Source organism: Cupressus sempervirens, chromosome 5, assembly GCF_028749045.1.
Source record: "Cupressus sempervirens isolate cs-2001-9-10 chromosome 5, ASM2874904v1, whole genome shotgun sequence".
Taxonomy (NCBI): Eukaryota; Viridiplantae; Streptophyta; class Pinopsida; order Cupressales; family Cupressaceae; genus Cupressus; species Cupressus sempervirens.
In genome coordinates this window covers 122,058,374-122,080,521 of record NC_143122.1, presented here as the reverse complement: position 1 = coordinate 122,080,521, position 22,148 = coordinate 122,058,374, and the positions used below count along the sequence as shown (strand labels likewise).

The 22,148-nt window shown below is 33.4% G+C and overlaps 1 protein-coding gene across 1 annotated transcript in view; it reads right to left on the bottom strand.

The window, feature by feature from the left end:
* Positions 1 to 19,689: 19,689 nt before the first annotated feature.
* The window catches only part of LOC149554811 (uncharacterized), a 32,140-nt gene continuing 29,681 nt past the window's right edge, over positions 19,690 to 22,148 (bottom strand). The window contains exons 2-3 of the mRNA XM_089829061.1: positions 20,365 to 20,446; positions 19,690 to 20,141 (exon numbers count right to left, since the gene is read on the bottom strand). Coding sequence (XP_089685187.1) covers positions 19,690 to 20,141; positions 20,365 to 20,446 — 534 coding nt within the window. The remainder of the gene's footprint in view (positions 20,142 to 20,364; positions 20,447 to 22,148) is intronic.

The following is a 22,148-nucleotide window of genomic DNA, read 5'->3' as shown; positions in this document are numbered from 1 at the left end:
TTTTCCATGTAGATTTGTGCTCTATCTTGTGTGAAGATGTGTTGATCTTCTTGATTAATTGGCGCATTTTTTAACTTCACCTCTCCCTCTATTGTCTAGTTTAGTTCATCACTTCTCTTCTTCCTCTCTACCACTTCTGCTACAACTTTCCTTATGGTGATGTATACCTATTGACAACTCTTCTCTCTATATCTTCTTTCTCAATGGCAACAACATTCTTGCTTTCAACTTTGTTGAATATATCCTTTTATTGATGTATGGGCAGAGTTACCTATAAAAAGAGTTATCTTGCTTGATTTTGAATTCAAAATTTGAATTCTAAGCCTACTTTAATCATGGAAGACTCGTGAGTCCTATGCCTAGGGTCTAGGCTAGTAGCATTGCCAGCTCTTAGTTGTATGTCAATGGCAAGCTATCATCCTTGTCTTCTTGTGTTGTTTAGCTTTTCCCTTATGTCACATTAGTGGTGACTCATTGTATTTGTTAGGATTCTCAGGTACTAAGAAAGAGGGTGAATCAATAAAATAGGTATTTCAAAAATTTAACTACTAATCTATAAACTTATATATATATATATATATACCATTTCCGATATTAGAAATAATGTTGATTATGTGAACCAATTTAATATCAATTAATATTGTTAGTAATAAAAAATGCAAAAAAAATATGGGGCACAATCAATGATGTAATCAACTATTGTATACTATTGTTTTCAATATATATTATAAGAGTTGATCACTATATTTGTTAAAATTATTAGGTACTAAGAGGGAGGGTGAATCACTACAAATAGGTATTTCAAAACTTTAACTACTGATCTATAAATTGATATATAAACTTCCAAACTATAAAGCATATGACTGGTACTAGTAAATAAAGCATAATAATATCAAATCATAACATATTTATCACACATGACATGATGATTTTGATACTATAGAAAACCTTGTTAGAGGGTGAAAACCACAGTGGGGATGATATCAATAATGCTCACTACTATAGCAAATGAGTTATCTAGTTAGGAGCATACAAATACCCTTTCTAAGAGTTCATCTTATTTTTTTCATATTAGAAATACAAAAGATTTGTTAGGATCTACCTTGTCAGAGGATTTACAAGACTTTTTTAAGAGCTTACCCTGTTATGGGATTTACAACTAAACCTATTATTGAACTTATCAATGAAATTGACATGAAGACTAGAGATTGGTGATGCCTAAAACTTAGAATCCCATAGTTTTGTCATTGATTGGAAACTAGTAGACAAAGGAGGATGAGGATGTGAAGTTAGATTGACCACCAATAGACTCCTATACTAGTCAAATTGAGAAAAATAGTTATTGACATGTCTTACATACGTAAAGGTGAAATGACTAATCATAGACAATGAACAAGGATGGGGAGTCATTAATGATGTGACATAGAAAATGAATGTATAGGGAGCATGATGTGATAGGAATTAAAATATGTAAAGGAAAGAAGCTACATATAGACTTATAGGGAGATGGGAAGACCTACCAGTCTAGACCCCCTACTCATAGGTAGTGTTGAGCTATCATTTTACATGATTCTTAATGACATGAATACTTTTGAAATCCTCTATTGAAAAGTTAATTTGATATCAACTCCAAGGTTCCAAGTGATCTTGCAACCTACTGGAATCTGCTCAGTAGAAGATAAATGTGAGTGTTCATGAGGAGGCCTTTGTTGGGTTGATGAACGTTTTGGATTGCTCCAAGAATAATTTTTCTAAAGCATCCCAGACTCTAATGCATCTTGGTGGTAAGTTGACATACCAATTAAAGGAAACTTCTCCCAATGAGTATGGGAATAAATGAAGAATCACATTCTTATTGGTAATCTATTTTTGGTTGTAAATTTACTTGAATACCTTGATGTGATATTTGATTGTTCTTATCTCTCCATAGATGAATCTTGGGAAAAACTTCTTAGGATTCTTAGGAAGATCATTGAGTACTCCTTTCAAGTTGACTAGTGAATCTACAACATTTTCAAAATAGGCCATTAGAGGATTCGATGGAATAATGAGTGGTTTTTGTGGAGGTAGAACTAAAGAAGATGATGAAATGTTGAACGGAAGTGGTAGAATTTGAGGAAATCCTTTATCACTATGAGGCTAGTGAAAGTGGCTAAGTTTGAGTAACTCATGTGTACTACAGGAAGATCTCAAAGCTCACTAAAATGGAAATGATGAATCAGGATCTTCCAATTTGTGTCAATTCTAGAAAAAGCACACCTCTATAGAAGCACACTTTCTCAAAAAAATATGTGCACCTTGGAACCTTGTGCACCATGCACACCTTGGAACAGTGATAGTTCTAGAAAAAAATTTGAGCTTGTGAAAAATGCAAAATTTTGAAATTGTAAGTTGTTTTCTTCTATTCTGAATGGTTGGACCCTCCTTCTAGCACCACTTCTGTTGAGTTGTCATTTTCCATGATGCTTAATGACATGAATCCTTTTGAACTCCTCTCTTGAAAAGTTAATCTAAGATCAATCCCAAGGTTCTACTAGAATTTTCTTAGTAGAAGATAAATGTGAGTGTTCACGAGGAGTCCTTTGCTAGTTCTGACCAATTTTGGATAAGATGTTGAATCTACTTGCTATCTCAAAACAAGTAACCACACAAAAAGAAATATATTTTTTGTATTTTTTTGTTTTATAATGAATGTAGTTTAAACTATGCAACTATATGAATTCCTAAATTAACCAAGTGTTTTTAAAGCAAAAAATGAAGATAAGGTAACAAGAAAATTAAGAAAATGACTTGAAAAAATAAATTCCTAATGGACATAAGCCATGGCAACAACATTTCTATGAGTTAAGCCTTTGAAAAGATTGGTAGGTAACCAATGAAAATATGAGCAACACTTCCTTAATTCCACTAATGCAATTTTCGATGGGAATTCAATAACTATAAGATGTTTCACTTTTCATCAGATCGCAAGGCCACATAAAGTGCACACATGCAAGACAAAAAGCTATGCAGGAACAATATGTAATCTCTTCTCCAACTAAGTATGTTAGTGGAATTTGTAAATACATAGAAAACACCAGAACTAAAATATCACTCAATCAAAATAACACAACAAAAAATTGGCTCCATTACACTTCATGAACATACATTCACAAAATATAACACACTCAGGAAAGAATAACTACACTCCGAATGAGAACACCAATAGCATAAATTATTGCATCAAAATAATGGCCTAGAATACATATTTAATTCCTCAATTTGTAGGAAATCTTCTCCTCAAGTTGTGTTGAGAGTGAGAGATCTCTTCATGCAAATATATGCTTCTAAACTAATAAGACAAATCTATTTATGTACAAACTGACTCTCTAACTGGTGCTAAGTAGGACTCCACCCTTGTTTATATCATTTAATGGATGCATGAGCCTTTACGTGTCTTAAAATAAAGAAAGCATGAGAAAATAAGAAAAATACAGTCATTAAATGATGTAGGAGTCTCTGGAGATGCCAAAAGTAGAAGCTCCACCTTCTTTTGAGGTTTTCTAGGAGTTGAACTATCGTTAGAATGCATTTCTGATGCATGGAAAGCTCTAAATTTAGAATTGGTAGTTAATTATTGGTGCACCTCTGACTTCTTCAAAAAAAAATTGGTGCACCTTTGGAGAAGTGCACCTTTGGAGAGGTGCACCTTGGAAGAAACACACCTTGGAAGACAGGGTTCAAAAAATACAAAATTTTCCCAAGTGTCAGAACATAAATTCTAGCTTATGGGTTTTGTTCCCCTTCATACTAGAGCTATGGCTGGCTGTTTGCTCTTGAATTTTTCTATAATCTCTGTCACTTGGGTTGCATCTAGAAAATCCAAAGCAGTTATACTTATCATTCACTCTCTATCGGTAGTTGCCCACTTCTATGCAAGTCTCCATAAAATCTTCTAGTTTTACATCTAATTCCAATAATGCCTCCTCCATCTTGAATTCTTGTCTAATGTCTTCATCAATCAAAGCTTCTTCAAAGATATTTCATAATTTGTCAATGATTGCTTGCACTGGTAGGAGTTTATCTTTTGATTCATCTTCGAAAATGTCAAGACATTCATCACTATAATACTTCTCTACTTCCAAAATTATCTCTTAGGTTTGATCCTTGAGCTTATGAATATTTGCATGTAATGTCTCCATTACTTTATTACCATCCAAAATCTTATCAATCCAATCATTTATCTTATCTAAGTCATCCACCATATATACATCCATCAACATATGATACCTCTAACCTTTTATTGGCTACAACACTCGAAGGTCATTTCCCTAGGTATGTACCTCGTCCATCAATCCAAAATCCTAGTTTAGAATAACAACCAATTTCTCCACATTATTCTACATATGGTGTAATACTAACAAGCCTTCAAAAATGGATCTCCCTGTTTAACTGACCTCTCTTTATCTCGATTTTCTAAAGTTGCTTCATAGGTAGCCTTTGGATTATCTAGGTCAATAGGACCAACTAACTCATGTAGAAATCCCCTCGTGATTTCATTCTACTTTCTCAACTTAACCAATTCAGCCTCATCTTTGTCTAAGTGATTAAAACACTTCTTTAATTCCTATGGTGACCATCAATTTAGTTGTGTCCACAGTTGGCTTTCTAAGAAAGACTTCTTTGATATGATAATCATTTGTGGTCAGATCTTCAATATCTACATGCAAAGGAGGGATGGCAATGTGAGTGAATAAGTCTTGATTTCAGTTCCTCATAATGAAGGCCAATGTATATGCATCACCCTTAGGTAACTCAGGCTTCTTGAGAGCTTCAACTAATTCTCTTGTTCCTTCTTCCTCAGTATAATACAGTTGCCTTTTATGCCTGACCATCACCTCTTTTCTCAACCATCTTGGAGTAGTTTCCATCAAAAACTTATACTTAGATGAAGAGGGAGTTTGTTCGGCTAGACCCTTTCCTTTATCGCTCGTCTTTGGAGTCCTTTCTTTTTGTGAATGGTCTACATCAAGCATCTCTATGTCTGTTGAATCCATGATCCTTGCCTCTGTATCTTGGGAAGTTTTTTGAGTTTCTTTATATATATGCCCCTCTTTTGATACTTCATTGAGGGGTCTTTTTTGTGGTTCTTCTTCCTATATTGGTTGCACTTATTCTTCATTGACAATAGGGAGAGGACTGGCTAAATGTTGATACACTAAAGATACATCTTGAGCTAGAGATAGTGGGGCATCTTGAAGTCCTTATGGTTGAGGTGGTGATTGACTCCAATCCTCTTCTAAAGGCTGATTTTTTGGTGTATCCCTTATCTTATCACCAACAAGTTTAGTGCCTACAGACATGAAATCAAAATCTAACATCTTAAAGACATCAGTCCCTTGGTCATCTTTCTCATCAATATACTATTGCAACTCATCCTCTAAACTAGTAACCTGAATAGGTTGTGTAGGAATGGATGACGATGTTATAATAGAGCTCCTTATTCATTCTAGCTTAGTAGCCCTAGCTAGACGAGTCCTCTGACTCAAGGGAAGGTTATCCTCTTCATCTTCTTCATCCTCTTCAACTCCTTCAGGAATGGTTTCTAGGACTAAAGGAATAGGAATAACCTTACTTTGCACCCTCTATTTTCTAGTCCTTTTAATTGGAGTCTTAGCCTTTTTCTTCTTAGGAGCTGATGGAGAGGCTTCTTCTTCTTAACCTACGGGGACAACTCTTGTGCTTGATCTTTAGATCCCTATCCCTATTCTGGTGGTGGCACTTGTGGATTATCTTGAGCTTGAGTGGCTTCTTGGGCTTGAGTCCCTTTAACCTCAGGCTCAACTCACTATGGAGGAACTCTTTTCCTTTTATTTTTTCTCTTTTGTGCCTTGAAGTACCCAACTTCCCTATAATGTTGATATATTGTCTCTGGCCTAATTGGAGATTGGGCTATGAACATTGGTACTGTAACCTTCACTGGGTGGGCTATAGCTTGGAAAACTAATGCTTGTGCAACTAGATCAATCTTGAATGGTTTCTTAATCTATTCTTTGGTCAACTAGATGATATACCTTGCCCTGTAATTGATATCTGCATTTTCTTCTCTAATAATCTTTGCATTCATGGTCAACCGATCTCGTATCTTATCTTGATTATATAGAGGATCCAAAACTTCTGAAGTGTTTTGTTGAACGACCTTTAATGGGACCTTTATTTTCAAGGCACTGCCTACCAAATAAAGGGTCATTCTATAATAATCATGTATCCAGATATCGTAGTCATCTACTACATTCATTGAATGATCCATTATAGCATCTTTACGTTTAAATTATTTTCTTGCCAAGAATTGGACTTTGCCAATATTATCAAAACATGGACAAGGGGAGTTATAATCCTCCAAGGGATTTTGATCCAAGTCTAAATCAAAAGTCATGTTATCCTGCTTCTACATGACACTAAATGAACCTATGGTGATGGGCCATACCTAGGTCTTCTTATGCTGCTTCTTTGCTCTATCATATGTAGATGAGAGTTGTCATGCAATCTCTAGAAAAATGAGTATATCACATGGATATGTAGGGAGCTTCTTAGGATTTATAGTTGTACTTGCTAACCTTAAGTAGGTGAATGTCTTAAATTGAATGTAGTAGGCACCTATTTCTATAATTTTTGTTGTTGCCTCTTCTGACATCCTTTTTGCATAGTCTCCCTTAATGAACCAAATGAATGCAAAAATGAAAACATCATTCACTATTTTGTATTCTTTTCTATGATTAGAGAGCTTCTTCTTCACCTGTTGGGGGCATATCACATAAGGCCATGCATCAACATCTTGCAAGTTGCCCCTCTTAAACCATCCTAGGTAATCTATAGTTCTTGTTGCTAACAAATACACCAAATAAGATGCCATATAAAACCTTAGATCATTTTTTACCACCACCAGTTGTTCATCTAAATTCTCACTAAGAATTATGGCCCAATCAATTGGCATATTGGTCATTTTGATGGTTTCAATGAAGTGTACCATCCATATGTTTAAGTGTCCTACTATTGGTAGTCCCATACTAATGCTCAGGAGCACTATGGAATGTCTGATATCATCCTTCATGCAACCTCTTGTCATATTTACTTTTCCATCTTTTCTTACCAAAGGTGTTTTATCAATGAGATATGAAGATTGAATAATTTCTGTAGCTTCTTGTTCATGATCTCTATACCACCTTTCTGCTTGATGGTATGTCAATCTTATATATAGATCTACCCTTGGAAGATGAAATACTTTCTCTATATTCTTGGGTCTTAAATCAAGAATGATCTCTCTAGTTATTCTTTCGACCACCCTCTCTTCTAAAACATAATTCTCAGCCAAAGCCATGATCAACTCAAAAGATTCTACTAAAACTAGGTGTGAAGCTACATTTACTAATCCTGATCTTATAAGTACAGACACCATTAGAGGCCTCTCATTTGGTTTGTTGCATAGAACCAAGAATGCATTCCAATCAATGTGACCCATTTTTGTATCTTAGATCTCCAAATGCGCATCTTGGAAGGACGATTTTAGTTCGACACCTTGAAACTTAAAAACCACTAGATTAGGAGAAATATTTGCGGTGAGGGAGGAAAAATAAGAAGCCATTTTATCTACACAAAACAAACATAAATTAGTCCAAAAGGTGGTAAATACAATCCTAACCAAACCCTAGTTTAAAAAATCAAACCCATAACCTAAAACTCCCACAAAATAGCTAAAAAACCTCTCATTTTATACTTTGTTAGACAAAACATTGGCACACCTTGAGGGTGCACTAGGTGCACCTTTCTCATTTGGAAAAACTTCAACACTAAACATGCGCACATAGCTCACCCTTACTATAGTTAGGAAAATGATTATATTTGAAAGGTGCACATGTGCACACCTTGGATAGGTGCGCACATGTGCACCTTTCAATAAGGTGAATGCTCTTATTTTTAAAATTTTATTAAGTTTTGTAAAAAAAGGTGCGCACTTTGTGCATCTTGGATATGTGCGCAAGGTGCACACCTTTTCCCTTAGATGTTTGTTTGTGCATGCAAGTAGTGAATATTGGCACACCTCTCAATGTACAAAGGTGCACTCACCAGAGATTAGGAAGAAGAAATGAGTAGGGAGGAGGGAGGGGTCTCAAGCTTTTATAGGCCTAGGACAAAGCACACCTTTGGAGGTGTGTACATGTGCATGTGCACAAGTGCGTACTTCTGAAAGGAAGTGCTCCCACATTAGTTTACTTAGCGCACTAGCACACCTTGAAGGGTGTTCTAAGTGCGCTAGTGTACACCTTAATATCCAAAATTCACTTTTTCTCTCAAAATCTCCAGTTTCTGACAACTGGGTTTTTAAGGTAGAGGGCCAAACTAGGCTTAGACACCAAGTGGAAACCTATAAAAGACTTAGAACCTAGACTAGGGGTGTGGAAAGCAAAAAATTACACCAGGGGATCCCCATTTCTAGGAGAAATAGGGTGTGTGCTATGAAACCAGAACAGGTAGTTAGGAGTATTATGTGACTAGTCCATGTATACTATCCAAAATTTGAATCTATCAATTTGAGCAAGAATTTTAGATGTAGTTTTGGAACCTAAGTATTGGAAAGTGTAAATGGGCTTTTGAACTTCATTTTGAATGTGGTAGGAGTTGTTGATTTATTTTTTAATGTGTGAGAGAAGGATAACATAATTACAGAGAAGAGAGTTGAACAAAAGAATGGTGACTAGAGATAGTGAAGAACAAGCAAGAGAAAAAGGTGATACAAAGTGTTCACAAGGAAAGCCAAAGTGGGAAGAGGAGATCAAGGAATCTTCAAGGTATACACAATAGATCTAAAAGGCAAGTTGTGTCACTTATTAGATCAACCATTTTAGTGGGTATATTACTCCCACCATGGTTTTCATCCTCTCATCGAGGGTTTTCATGTTCAAAAATTCATGTAAATGATGTATGCTTTCGTGTGTGAGTTTACTTGGTTTGATTATGTTGCCTTTATTATTTTTTTGTTGATTAAGTAGTTGGTAGCTAAGATATTAAAATAAGTAACTCAATTAATTGGTTTGAAAGCTAGTACTAATTTACCCCCTCTCAGTACTAATTTGGGACAACAATTGTTATCAATGCTCAAACCCTAATAGTAACAAGTTTGATAGCTTGAGGGAGGATCTAATAGAAGCTTTCAGACTTCATAAATAACTAGATGAAACTCTCACCACTATTGAGGATTTAAAGGACAAGCTAAAAATTTCCTTAAACAAGAGAAAGAAACCAATACGAAAAAATAATGATAGTTAAGAGCTTTTCAAACAACTTGAAGAAAAAAGTAGATCAATTAAGTCTAAAGAATCCATAATAGATCTCATGGATGGTAATGAGAAGCTAACCAAAACCATTGCATTGTTGAGGAAGGAGCAAGAAAATACAAGAGTGAGAATGAGTCAAGCACAAGATGAAAGAGGTGATATAATGGCCAAGAGAAGTAAATAAATCACTAAGAGAAGCCATATAGGATAAATAGATAGACAAGGAAGAAATTAGGAATAAATATGAACAAATGACACAAATAAAAGAAGAACATTACTATATAAGATAGGAAAATAATGTCTTACATAAACATGATCATGACCACAATGATCAAATCAAACAACTAACTGAATAGAAGAAGCAACTTGCAGAACAAGTTCATAAGTTGACTAGAGAGCTGAAAATTAAAAATAAGATGAATGAAAAGCTGAATTTCAATCTATTGAAAACTCTTAAAATATAGATGAGCAACTCAAAACTCAAAGAAAGACCAAGAGCAATATCAGGCTAGGATATGAAGGTGACAGTAAGATTAAAAAGGGTGAGTCATCTGGAACACAAGGCTTGGACTTCAAGAAGCAAGGAAGGACATCAACTAAATGTATGAAACCCAACAAACCCATTTGTTATTATTGTGTTAAAGTAAGAAATACTTCAAATTTATGTTGGTACAAACAAGTATTTACTGGTATCCAATGTACCTTTGATGGATATTATCACAAGTGTGACTAGTATGGTCATATAGTAAAAGAGTGCATGTCTCATTTCAATGAGAAAGGGATTAAAAAATATTGTTACTATGATAACAAGTATGGACACAAGGTTGAAGATTGTAGATTCAAGGTGAGATCAAACCAATCATCCCTGAATTCAACAAGTCCCATTAGGAGGGACAGGTTTACCACACAGACTGAGGTATTCACAACCTATGAAACCATGAACACCTTCCAACATATTGCAAGTTAAGGATGGATCAAAGAAGAAAAAATTGGACCTTGGAGACGTATAAGATACATGACTTCTTACAACGGCAACAAAATTTGGTCATCTTGCCATAGATTTCTGGGTGAAAAATGGGTTGAATGATCGATACCCTCATAGGAAAGAGAAGAGAAAGGAAATAAACCAAGAAGAAGACAGTAAGGACTTCAACAAATTTTGGAGCAAGAAAATTGATGAAGCAGAGGTAGCTAAACCTATAGAGGTTGTGAGCTCATTGGTCATGATGAGACCTTTGAGACAAACTAGGCTATCATAGCTTAAGGGATTATATATACAAGGAAAATCTTACACTAGTCCCCAAGTCTAAACTGGTAAGTCACTTATTGTGATTCCAAAGGTGATTAAGTGTTGGTTATACTAGCTGGTATGTTACATATGTAGCTAGACATGAGAATGATAAGAATATAATTATTGGTGAACAAGTCATGAACATTAATTGCATGGGTTAAGTGGTAGGTAAATTCTTTGTTTACCATTACAATCTTAAATCTACCCTAACATTAATATTTTTTTCTTTAAATTAACACTAAGTGATAAAAAAGGTAACTTGAGCAATGTATAAGTGAATGTAGTTTGTAATTCCCCCCCTCAAGATCCTAGATAAATTAACCTTCTAATGTCCCTAAGCTGACTAAACATTTTTCTCAAAGTTTATATAACAATATTTAGCACGGTGCAGAAGCAATACAAAGATAATATATTATATTCACATAATTAATGTTATCAATATAGGTTACATTCCTCTAGGATTCCTAGATAAGGCACTACATGTATTGAGTTTTTATTCATTAAGTTAAGTGTCCACTTTAATTAGAAGATCATTGTTACTCAATCATAAAGATTATAAATACATCATCTTACTGAATGTACCATTATTTCAATATAAATTTCATCATTAAATTGATTCCACAAAATAATCTTAATACAAGACATTCACTACACAAGCTATAGGGTATGCTAGAATAATATAAGTACACATAAACCATGATATCCAACGTACTTTAATCATACAAGATACATGGATTAAATACATCAAGAGAAAGGAACAAGTTTTTGAGAGTGATGAGTATGAAAAAATAAGTACATCAAGAATCTTATAGCATAAGTACTGGTAAAAATCTATTGGAAGTCAAATGGTAAGAAGTCCACTGCCACTTGACCTCGTGAACCTAAATAAACAATTCATAAGATACAACTAGGTAACTAAGTATGGTAATCCCAAAAGCTTTCTATAAAATAGTTCTACGAATACAGTCAAGACGATAACTTTACTTTTCAAGAGGAAACCATACATGCATGAATCTACAATGCATAATGGGAAATTTCATCACATGAGTCAACTCTAATGTAACCCAACAGTCTCTTTGGACCCTTGTCCCTATTGACTCTATATTGCATTAACGATCTTTTGTACAGATAAGGTAATTAACTATGCTTCCTAGATGTCTCTCTGGATAGGTAAGCACCTTCTTCGACTCCCATCCCAGCCTTTACAAGCACTTGAGGCATGGGTGAGGAACACATCTTTTTTATTCATTTAAAAACTCAAAATCCATGAATGTATTGTTATCTCTTATATCAAATAAATTCCAATGAGATGCCATGGTTTTCCACTTAGTGGGTTGACCATCATTGTAAGGAACTCCCCCTATACACACCTAGATTGCCTACACTAGGTTCAAATAGATAAGAGAGAAAACAAAGTCAAAGTTTACAAAAACTTTCATAAATCAATGATAGTCATAATCATCATAAACCAAGTCCAAATTCTCACATCCTATACAAGAATTCAACTATCTATCTCATTATAGAAAAAATCAATATTTACCCATCCCATAATGGACATTTCAAGTATAATAACAATTCATAGGCATATAAATCCTTAACAACAATAAACTTTATCTCCATATTGGATTATCAAAATCTCATAGAGATAAATAACCATAACATAGGATTATTGTAATATTACACACAAAGTGACTAGGTAGATCATATACAACACATTAAAGGTTGTCGCCTTCTACTGGTTACAAGAAATAAAGATCGATGCATGATTATGTTTATGTAAAAAAAATACTAAGAGAAAACATAGAATCATTAACAATCTAATTGAGACTCTAAAAGATTTTTATAATAATATCACCCAAATTAAACTTCCCAAGCCTCTAGATTACACTTGTAATAGAATTACTTATAACCCCAAACACCCAACATAAGGAATGCAAAAATCACACATAAGTGTTATAGAGAAAATAAAACTTTGGTTGTTTAAACAAAGTCAAAACCCTTATAAAAGTCTAGCTTCTTTATCAAAATAATTCTATTACATTTATGCATTCAAATCCCAAACATTAGATCACGTTATTACTTTCTCCTAATAACTTAATTGTTTAATATAAATTTATTTATTTATGACTAAGTTCATAAACTTAGTTTATCCAAATTGAATAATGAGTTAATTTTTTTATTTCAAAATTAAATCTATAAAGAGTCAATCTAAATATCAACATGATTTGAATTCTTCTTTAAAATAAAACAACCAAATTAAAAAATATTAATATTCAAACTGATATTCTTAATCAAGATTGATTCCAATCAGAAATTATAGATCGATTATTAGATGTGAAAGTCCAAATACATAAATAATCATATTCACTGAGGTTTTCCCATTTGAAGACTGTTTGTTCTTCAATCCAGTATGTGGAATCCTCCTTGCAAACTCACCCAACTTGCTCTCCAATTTCCCCTTCCAAATATGCCCAATTTTATCTCTAAATTCTCATCCAATTTTCTAATTTTCTCTCCAAACTCTCCTTCAAATTTTCCAACTTGTTATACACAAGCATCTCCTTTAAAAATGAATATAAAATCTCTTTTATAGAAAAATCTTCTCAATTAGAGTAAATTTAATTATGATCACTTTAAAATGTTTCTAATTTTCTTTAACTCAAATTTGACTTTATTTCTCAAATATACTAAAATATCCCATAATATCTAATTTTGAAAAAATAAATTCTTTTTAATTTAATTTATTTTTCCAAACCTACCTTATGAAGTTTGACTTCATTTACAAAAAGATCTCATGTTTCCATATTTTGATTTTTTTTAATTTAAATTTTATTTATTTCATTTTGAATTTTAACTAATATTAATTTTTTGTATAAATTATATAAATAGGAAAATCTTCACAATTAGAGTTTCTAAAGTCACAAATCTAATTAGGATCACTTAATAAAGCTAATAATTTCCTTTAACTCAAATTTAACTTTATTTTCTAAAATATCCTAAAATATCTCATAATATCTCATTTGGAAAAATAAAATTTCTTTTTAATTTTATTTATTTTGCCAAACCCAATTTATGAAGTTTGAGTTCATTTAGGGCCCGTTTGGTTGCTGGAATATAAATTAAGCATTGGCATTCGGAATGTTGACTTTGGGATTCTTGAATTTGGAATCCAGATTATAATTAGGGAATTTGATTTGGGACCGTTTGGTTGACCAAGAATTCCTAATGAGAATACACATTTCCTCCATTTGGTTGCACGTAGTGGAATTGGAATACTAGCCAAAATAAGCATTATTATTTTTATTTAGTTTTTTAACATATGAAATATATTTATAATATATCATTTTTCACAAAATGTGATTTAATTTATCGTATTATAACCATGTTACACAACAAAAATACTAACTCCATACCAAAAAAAAATATTGCATAAATCATTACATTATAAATAATTTGCTGATGTATATTGTTGTATATTGGTTGTTGTATATTGCTATTGTAGATTGCTTTTTGAAATCATGGTTGTTGTATATTGCATTTATTCCTTTTTGAAATTGAACTACCCCAACCGACTAGACAGAGAGAGCTACTAAGAAGTTGAAAGAAAAAGGAAAATTCAATACTTGAACAATCTACACAGTTTTGCTTCACACAAGCAAACAGAAGATATAAAACCAAATCATCAGTATTAAGTTTTTTAACATGAATGAAATGTATTTCAATATATCATTTTCGCTTGATTGAAAATGTGACAACAAAAATACTAACTCCATACACAACAAAATACATTTTATATATTATCGTTACATTACAAACCATTTGCTAATTGTCTGTATACAAGGTCATTGTCACATATTGTTCCAACATACAAGGCCAATAATTACACATACAAGGCTGCGTAAAAAGATTATTTCAGCCTCATGGGCCTTACACCTTCTGCACTCATTTCCTTGATCTAGTTTTTCAGCTTTGGCTAAAGCAATGCCATCCTTGCCCACCTCTCGTGCCTTACGCATTTTGCCCGCAATTCCTTCATCATGTGAAATTGGAGCATAGAGGACATCAACCCATTCAAAATATCCACAACCATCATTTCCCTACAATACAAAATCAACATTAGTTCATATCAAAGAGATTACATGTCATTAATTTGAAAGATATAATATATAGCATGTCATTAATAACCTTCTTTTTGTCAGGACAATTCAAAAATTGATGCCTTGGATTTTTTTCTGTGTGCAATACTTTTACTAGACATGGCCTAGCACCACATGGGCATTCAAAAATTGGCACATCACACATAGCCATGTATCTTGTATCAATAAATTGGTAAGATCAAAAAAGTTTCATGCAGCTATAAAGACAAAGGAACAGTTATATGCATGGGATCACTTTAGATATTTGATTTAAACAAAAGGTTTTCATTTGTTTTTCTAAAAAAATAGAAAAAGTGCTCATGAATGATAAGGAGCAAAGCCAAAAATGCAAGAGAAGTACAATGTTTGAATCCAAAAAACTCGTAAGAAAATCCACTCTCATGGCGACATGTATTCAGCAAAAGGGTGAACACAAGTTTCTTTCAGGTTCAAACAGTCTTAAAGCTTCTATAACCATCAAACAAAATGTGAATAGGATCAACATAGTGTTAGCATCACTCATATAAATCGAGAAGTTACAGAACTATGACCAACAAAGTAGTACAACACTAAATCTTAATACATTTAATAGGTCTATCACAGCTAATACTTACAATCACCAAGAAAAATTTATCCACATAAGGTCACCATCACTCATAAATTGAAAAATTACCAACAAAGTAGCACAACATAAATCTAGGGTTAGCTTCTAACAAATTGATTCCAATATATGCATACACGGGCTGCTAACATTCATGCTCTTCAATAGAGGCTAACATCTCATTTCAGTTGCGAGTATAATCCAGATCCAATTTAAAAGAAGCTTCAAAAATATATAATATATATCCAGATCCAAAATTATTGACAAATAGTTGCCAAAAACATAGGTACTATAACCATTAGACAGAATGTTAATCACCAAAGTTGCAACATTAAAAAATTATAAAACCAGTCATAAAAGTATGTGAAGTAAAAGGTACTATAGCTGTAGAAACTTTATGCGAACATATTATGGTCTCTCCTCTTCATTCATGATCAAAAACCCTTTGGCTCTATCAGGATCTACCACAAAGGTGTCAAATGCTGCAATCAAAGCAGTAACACAAAGTTCGCTAGTGGCTTTGAGTGTAGCATAGACATCTTGCAAGTCTTTTAGCTTATGCTCTTCAACTAATTCGATAAGTTGAGGCTGAAGGAGGGTCTCATTTAGCTTATCTATTGAATGAGACATCCCATCCATAGAACTAGCCATGCTAGCCTTCTTCCTCTAAGGCCTCTTTGACGATGATGCTGAATGAGCAGCATGTTTTCTATTCCCTGTACTACCCTACATAGGAATATTCATATCCACATCATCCAAACCAGCATTAGTACTAATAGGTGTATGCATATCCCCATAATCATCGTCAAGATCTATAGTCTCATCCATATTGTGTCCTTCTTCGGTTTCTTGTGTTGTGGCAGTTGTTGCACCCTCAACTATATCATTACCCACAATCAAGGATAAATCATTGTAGTATTGGAAAGACTACCTTTTGAAGACTCTAGCATTTTTAAACTCCCTCCTCTACATGTTGGTATTAAGATTGAATTACTTATTTGACCTTCATTAAAAATAATTTGGTTTTAAATAAGGTAAAAATATTTGAATGAGCATGTTACCTTCAAGAGTTCTTCCCAAACACTATCCTCTGCATCCATAGACTGTGTTGACTCGTTCTATGCAAAGCCACTAGTACCTTTCAGCTCTTTTATTATTCTATAGCCTTGCTTCCAGGTTTTCAACTTGTTCTTGAAATTGTCTTTGGACAAGTTCATGTTCAACTCTGCATTGAACTTTCATTCAATGGCATTCCATGCCTCTTTTTTAAATCCGTCCTCACCTTTCCGTCCAAGAGCGATTTTTTCATGGAGAAAGTCCAAAAACCTTTGTTCCATGTGTGGCTTCCAAAACACTTTCTTGGAAGAATTCAAAGGCATTTGAGCAACTTCAACATCATTATTTTCCATGCTCGTTAGCAGTGTTGTGTATGACATGAACAATGTTAAAGAAAATAGATAGAGTAGTTATAGACAAATTGGTAGTTACATAAAACAAATAAGAAAGAAATGCCATCGAAGTACAAAGTCATTCAATCAACTAGATTATAGATTCGACATTCCTGCACTTAATTATAAAAATGTGTGAATTGTAAAGAAAAAACTATAATAAAATGAGTGTTACATAAGATGATCAATTTTGTAGGTTAAAGTTTTCATGCATGTCAAGATTTCATAGGCCTAAATCAAGCAGTTCTAAGAACACCCAATTCAATTGGATCCATCATTGGTTCAAATAGAATAGTTTATCTGATGTCATATTCAATCAAACAGTTGTAAGAACACCCAATTCAATTGGCTCCATGACTGGTTCAAATAGAACAGTTCATCTGATGTCATATTAAATCAAACAGTTGTAAGAACACCCAATTCAATTGGCTCCATACTGGTTCAAATAGAACAGTTCATCTAATGTCATATTAAATTAAATAGTTCTAAGAACGCCCAATTCAATTGGCTCCATGACTGGTTCAAATAGAGAGTTATACCCAATTCATATGGACTATACAGAAATGGCAATTCATGGCAAGCAATGATGTGGTTGTAAAAGACAAGAAGATCCTCTCTAGATGGATGTGTTTCTCCTACCTCATTCCATAAATTGGATTTCTTGTTACCCTCTCCATATTTTGGATTTCTTGTAACTTCATATGTTGGTGTTAAAATCCAAAGGTAGATTTGTTGGTCATGGCAGGAAAATGAGTGGTTTGAATCAATAAAGTAAGTCAAATGTTGTACTCACAGTAGACCCCATTACAGGAAAGCAAACAAATTCTAGTTGGAAGAAAATGTTCTTTAGGTCACATCAAGAGTACCAAATATCTGTGGCCATGAAGACATTTTAATTTTTTTGAAGAATTGAAACAACACATGCTTGAAATACATCACACAAAGAGGGAAAAGGCTAGATTCTACGTGACAAGACAATTGAATAGTATTAACTTATTAAATGGGAAACCATGTTAAGAAAGAATCTCAGTAATGCTTGTATGCTGGCCTGCATTTGAAACAAGGGCCTACTGTCTTCTTCAAAAAAACTTAAAACTCTTCCTACAAACTGAATGGGGTATTATGATTCAGTTCAGAATAGATGGATGAGTTTGGTAGCTTGCATGTGGGTACAATGTTTTGCAGGAGCATCATATTGCTTCAGCATATATTCTGAGGCCATCAAGACTAGATTTGGCTACAATCAACAGCAATTAGACACCATCTCTACCTACAACAGCTTGATGAATTGGGTGTTCTTAGAATTTTTATGCCTTAGCAATGTCCCAGTTAGCAATTATATTTTTTTACTCACTATATGTCTACATGAATTTCTTCAAGCAGTTTGCAGGTCTTGTATTACTATTACTATTATTTAAAAATCTAGTCAAGAAAGAAATGATTTGGAAGTCAATCTGGAACTATATCTTTGTCACAAAAGTATTGTTATGATGCTTATTCAAGAGACCTAAGCACTTCAAAAAATAAACATCAAAGATGTTTCTCAACTAGAAGATAACTCATTCTAGATTTTAGCAAAATAAGACTATTGTGATAGCTCTTGAAAAAGTCCCACTACTGTTCAAAATTGGTACACAAGTCTGAGTTGTTCTATCTTTTCTACCTATGAAAAGATTTTGAAATTTCTTTCAGAATTGGGTTGTTTTGTGACAGTCCTCATTGGAATTTTTAAAACTAATGCAATGCTACCAAATGAACACAAATTGTTGTAGCTACCCATAAAAAATCATGATATCTGATGAGGCTTTTGATGAATTTGCTTCAAATTTAAACTAGAAAATCTAAAGCACATATAATCACGACATAGAAAATCTAATCATATATAATCACGAGTGGAAAAGGACAATGTTACTGTTTGCATGCCTACTCAGAACTAATTAAGTTCAAACTTAATCTCTAATTACAAACACGAAAGAATAGAGATTAACATGAGAGCTTGGATTTAAGCTAAACCATAAAGAAAAAAGATTCCCCCTATGTGTTCTAGTGCACATGAAAGACAAAGGTGAAGACAAAAGAAATATGGCTGAACTGGATTGCAACATGCACGCACTTCAATCTTTCATGCTTCATGCTTTTCATGAAAAGAGTTATTCTTAGATATAAAGTGACCGTCAACTTATTCTATTTGATACAATGACAAAGTTCTAATTAATAATTTTTCTAGACTTTTGTAAAAGTGGCTTTTTAAAGCGACCAGTCAAAACATTGCTTCTGATAATAGTCTGTCAATGTTAGTAAAAGTCACGGTTCCTCAGTGTAATCCACACTGAATATATATATTATAAGTAATGCTAAAAAAAAAATAACTGAGGACAAACCAACCATGGTGGATTTCCAATAGCAGGGAAAATGGGGAATTTAAGTAGATAAAAGAGAACAGTAGCAGAGCACTAATATAAAACTTAGAAAAAGCAATAATAAAGTAATAGGAGGAATAATAAACTCATATGTTTAGTCATTTAGTCATTTAATCTAAATTATTAGGATACTCCACCATTATGAGAAAGAAAATACAAAATGCCATTTACATTTAACGTGTTTAAGTCTAAACTATTATTTTCCCATAAAGAAAATCTGACCAAATCATCCAAACTAGAAAATCTGACCAAACTAGAAAGGTAGTATTATTCTGGACAAAGTATATGAAATGACATATGGTACAGCTATAGTGAAAACACATTTCATATAAAAAAATTCTATGACATCAACAACATGTCAATGTGAACTCCTCAACATTCACAGTTCATGCCAGAGCCTGAATATTTGTTTATAGAGTAAAAGTTTGAGCAACAGAAAATATATGTAACAAAAATCACAAGCTATTAATAAAAGTGTAACATCATCGAGATCTATAATCATCCCACCTCCTTTTTTCTATGTCATCTCTAAACTTCCCCCAATCCTCTCTATCACGTTGAGTCATCCCATATATCTCAAGTATTGGTACATGTATCCCCTCGCGATCATATTCCTCATCAATGTCTATTTCACAAGGAATACCATCTTCTATGGTAATGAAGTTGTGTAATATGTAACATGCCAATACAATCTTTGTCTGGGTCATGATTTGATATGACATTGCTTGCCTCAAGATAGGAAAGTGTTGCTTCAAAATGCCAAATGTGCATTCTATTGCATTCCTGAGCGAGGAGTGGCAGTGGTTAAACAACTCTTCAGGAGTGTTTATGGGGTTTGCTCTTGAGAAATCTTTTAAGTGGTAATGGGTGCAACGATAAGGTGCAAGGAATCCAGGTACATTGGGATATCCAGCATTGACCAAATAATATTTACCTGCATTCGATTAAAAGTCTATTAATATAACTTTATACTAATTGTTATAGGCATCACTATATAAACACATTTGACATACTTGGGGGAACCACCAATGGATTGGATCTAGCAAGAGTCAATGCTAGAACACGACTATCTACAGTAGACCCTTCCCATCCAGCAAGGACGTATTAAAATTTATAGTCAAATGAAGACACACCCAAAACATTTTGTGATAAGTTACCTTTTCTATCACGATATGGAGCTTGAGTGTCAACATCAATAGTGAATGGAATATGAGTTCCATCAATTGCTCCCACACAATCCTACAATAGGAAAATTTATAATCAAACAAACATGCAATTATAGCATCCATAGTGAAGAAAATTAAAAATGTATTGATAGGATATCTACCTTGAAGTATGGATCAAAATGATCCTTCCCACTAATTTTTGGGGGAGTGGTTAGACTAGGTGGCAAAAGATAATCACTATGAAGTGCAAAGATTGCCGCTAAAACTTTGTGGAAGTATCAACTGATTGTCTCTCCTGAGTGACCAAAGTTATGGGCAATCTTATGATTCCTCAAATTATGGCCAAGGGTATGGAGGAACATCACAAGTTGTTCTTCCAATGTTAAGTGCACCATATTTGTGATGCTTCCTTTTTCCTTAAGAATAGTTGCTAGATGAAAGAAGGCTCCTCTGCTCATTTGAATTTGATCATGACAATCAGTGTCATTCGAATAGATAATACATTTATAAAAGGGAATCTCGCCTCTTTTTCGCTTATGTATTTTTCTTCTACCTTCTTGTGCAAATGTTTCTATAGATGCAGCGAAGGCAGCTAGACCAACTACAAGAGCACAAATGACTCTTCGCTTCCTAGCAACATGTCCTAGAATGATTTTATTTTTCAGTAGATCCATCAACAACCTAAACATAATGTGGAAACACATTTCATTAGATCTATGAAATTACTAAAATACAATTAATAACTCATCTAGTCACTGAAGAAACACCACTAATCATATCGTTTACACATCACAAGCCTATCATGTAGAAGATATTAAATTTCAGCAACTAGTCTCTTCACATAATCCACAACTACAAACAAATATGCTCGGAAATGCAAATGAAATCAAATTTACAAATTTTCCATGAAACCAGAATTAAATGTAAAAGCCATGAAAAACCATGAATGTTGAATGGAGGAGGACTGCAAAGCTATGAAAAACTAATTAGATGCTTACCTGGAAAGAATGACTGGATTGTTGGATTAAAGATGGAAAGACTAGATGTTGGCTTCCTTCGTTGTTTCCCCCAAATTCTATCTTCAGCAAAATAAAATCATTATCAAACTTGATATCCATAATACATAAACAATAGATTTATATAACATGATAGATTTTCACTAGTCTAATAATCATAATCCACCTCCACAATCAATGCAACAAAAATAGGTAAACATAATTTAACAATCAGTGTATCATTCCCTGTCACACTCCAAATTAGATTTTTGAGTAGTAATTTGATGCACTCACTCACTAGTCAACTAACATTTGTAAGGGAACCTCTTGGCATTGGTCTTATTTGAAGATAACACTGACATTCAAAAGCTTATCATACTTTCTGCCAATACCCAAGACTGTGTCATATAATTGTGTATTTAACTTTTATAGAACAAAGTTGATTATAAAGAAAGAATAGCAGTTCAAAAGGAACAACATGAAAAGAAGGAACAACATGAAAGGATGAAAAATTGAAAAAATTGAAGTGTTTCCATCATTGATTGACCATATAGAAAACCAATAGTTCTAGTTATAAAATGAGCCAAGTAACTAAAACCACTAGCCTAAATCAACAACAAACTATAAAAATACCAATTGAAACATAAAGTGTAGTTGAAATTTAAAAGATTTTAGAGCACCACAATTTATTATCAAAATTTAAAGTGTTTGAAGTTGTTTGAAACATAAATCAGATAATCGACATTTAATTATTGCCACAGCTAAAGACTGATAAACCAT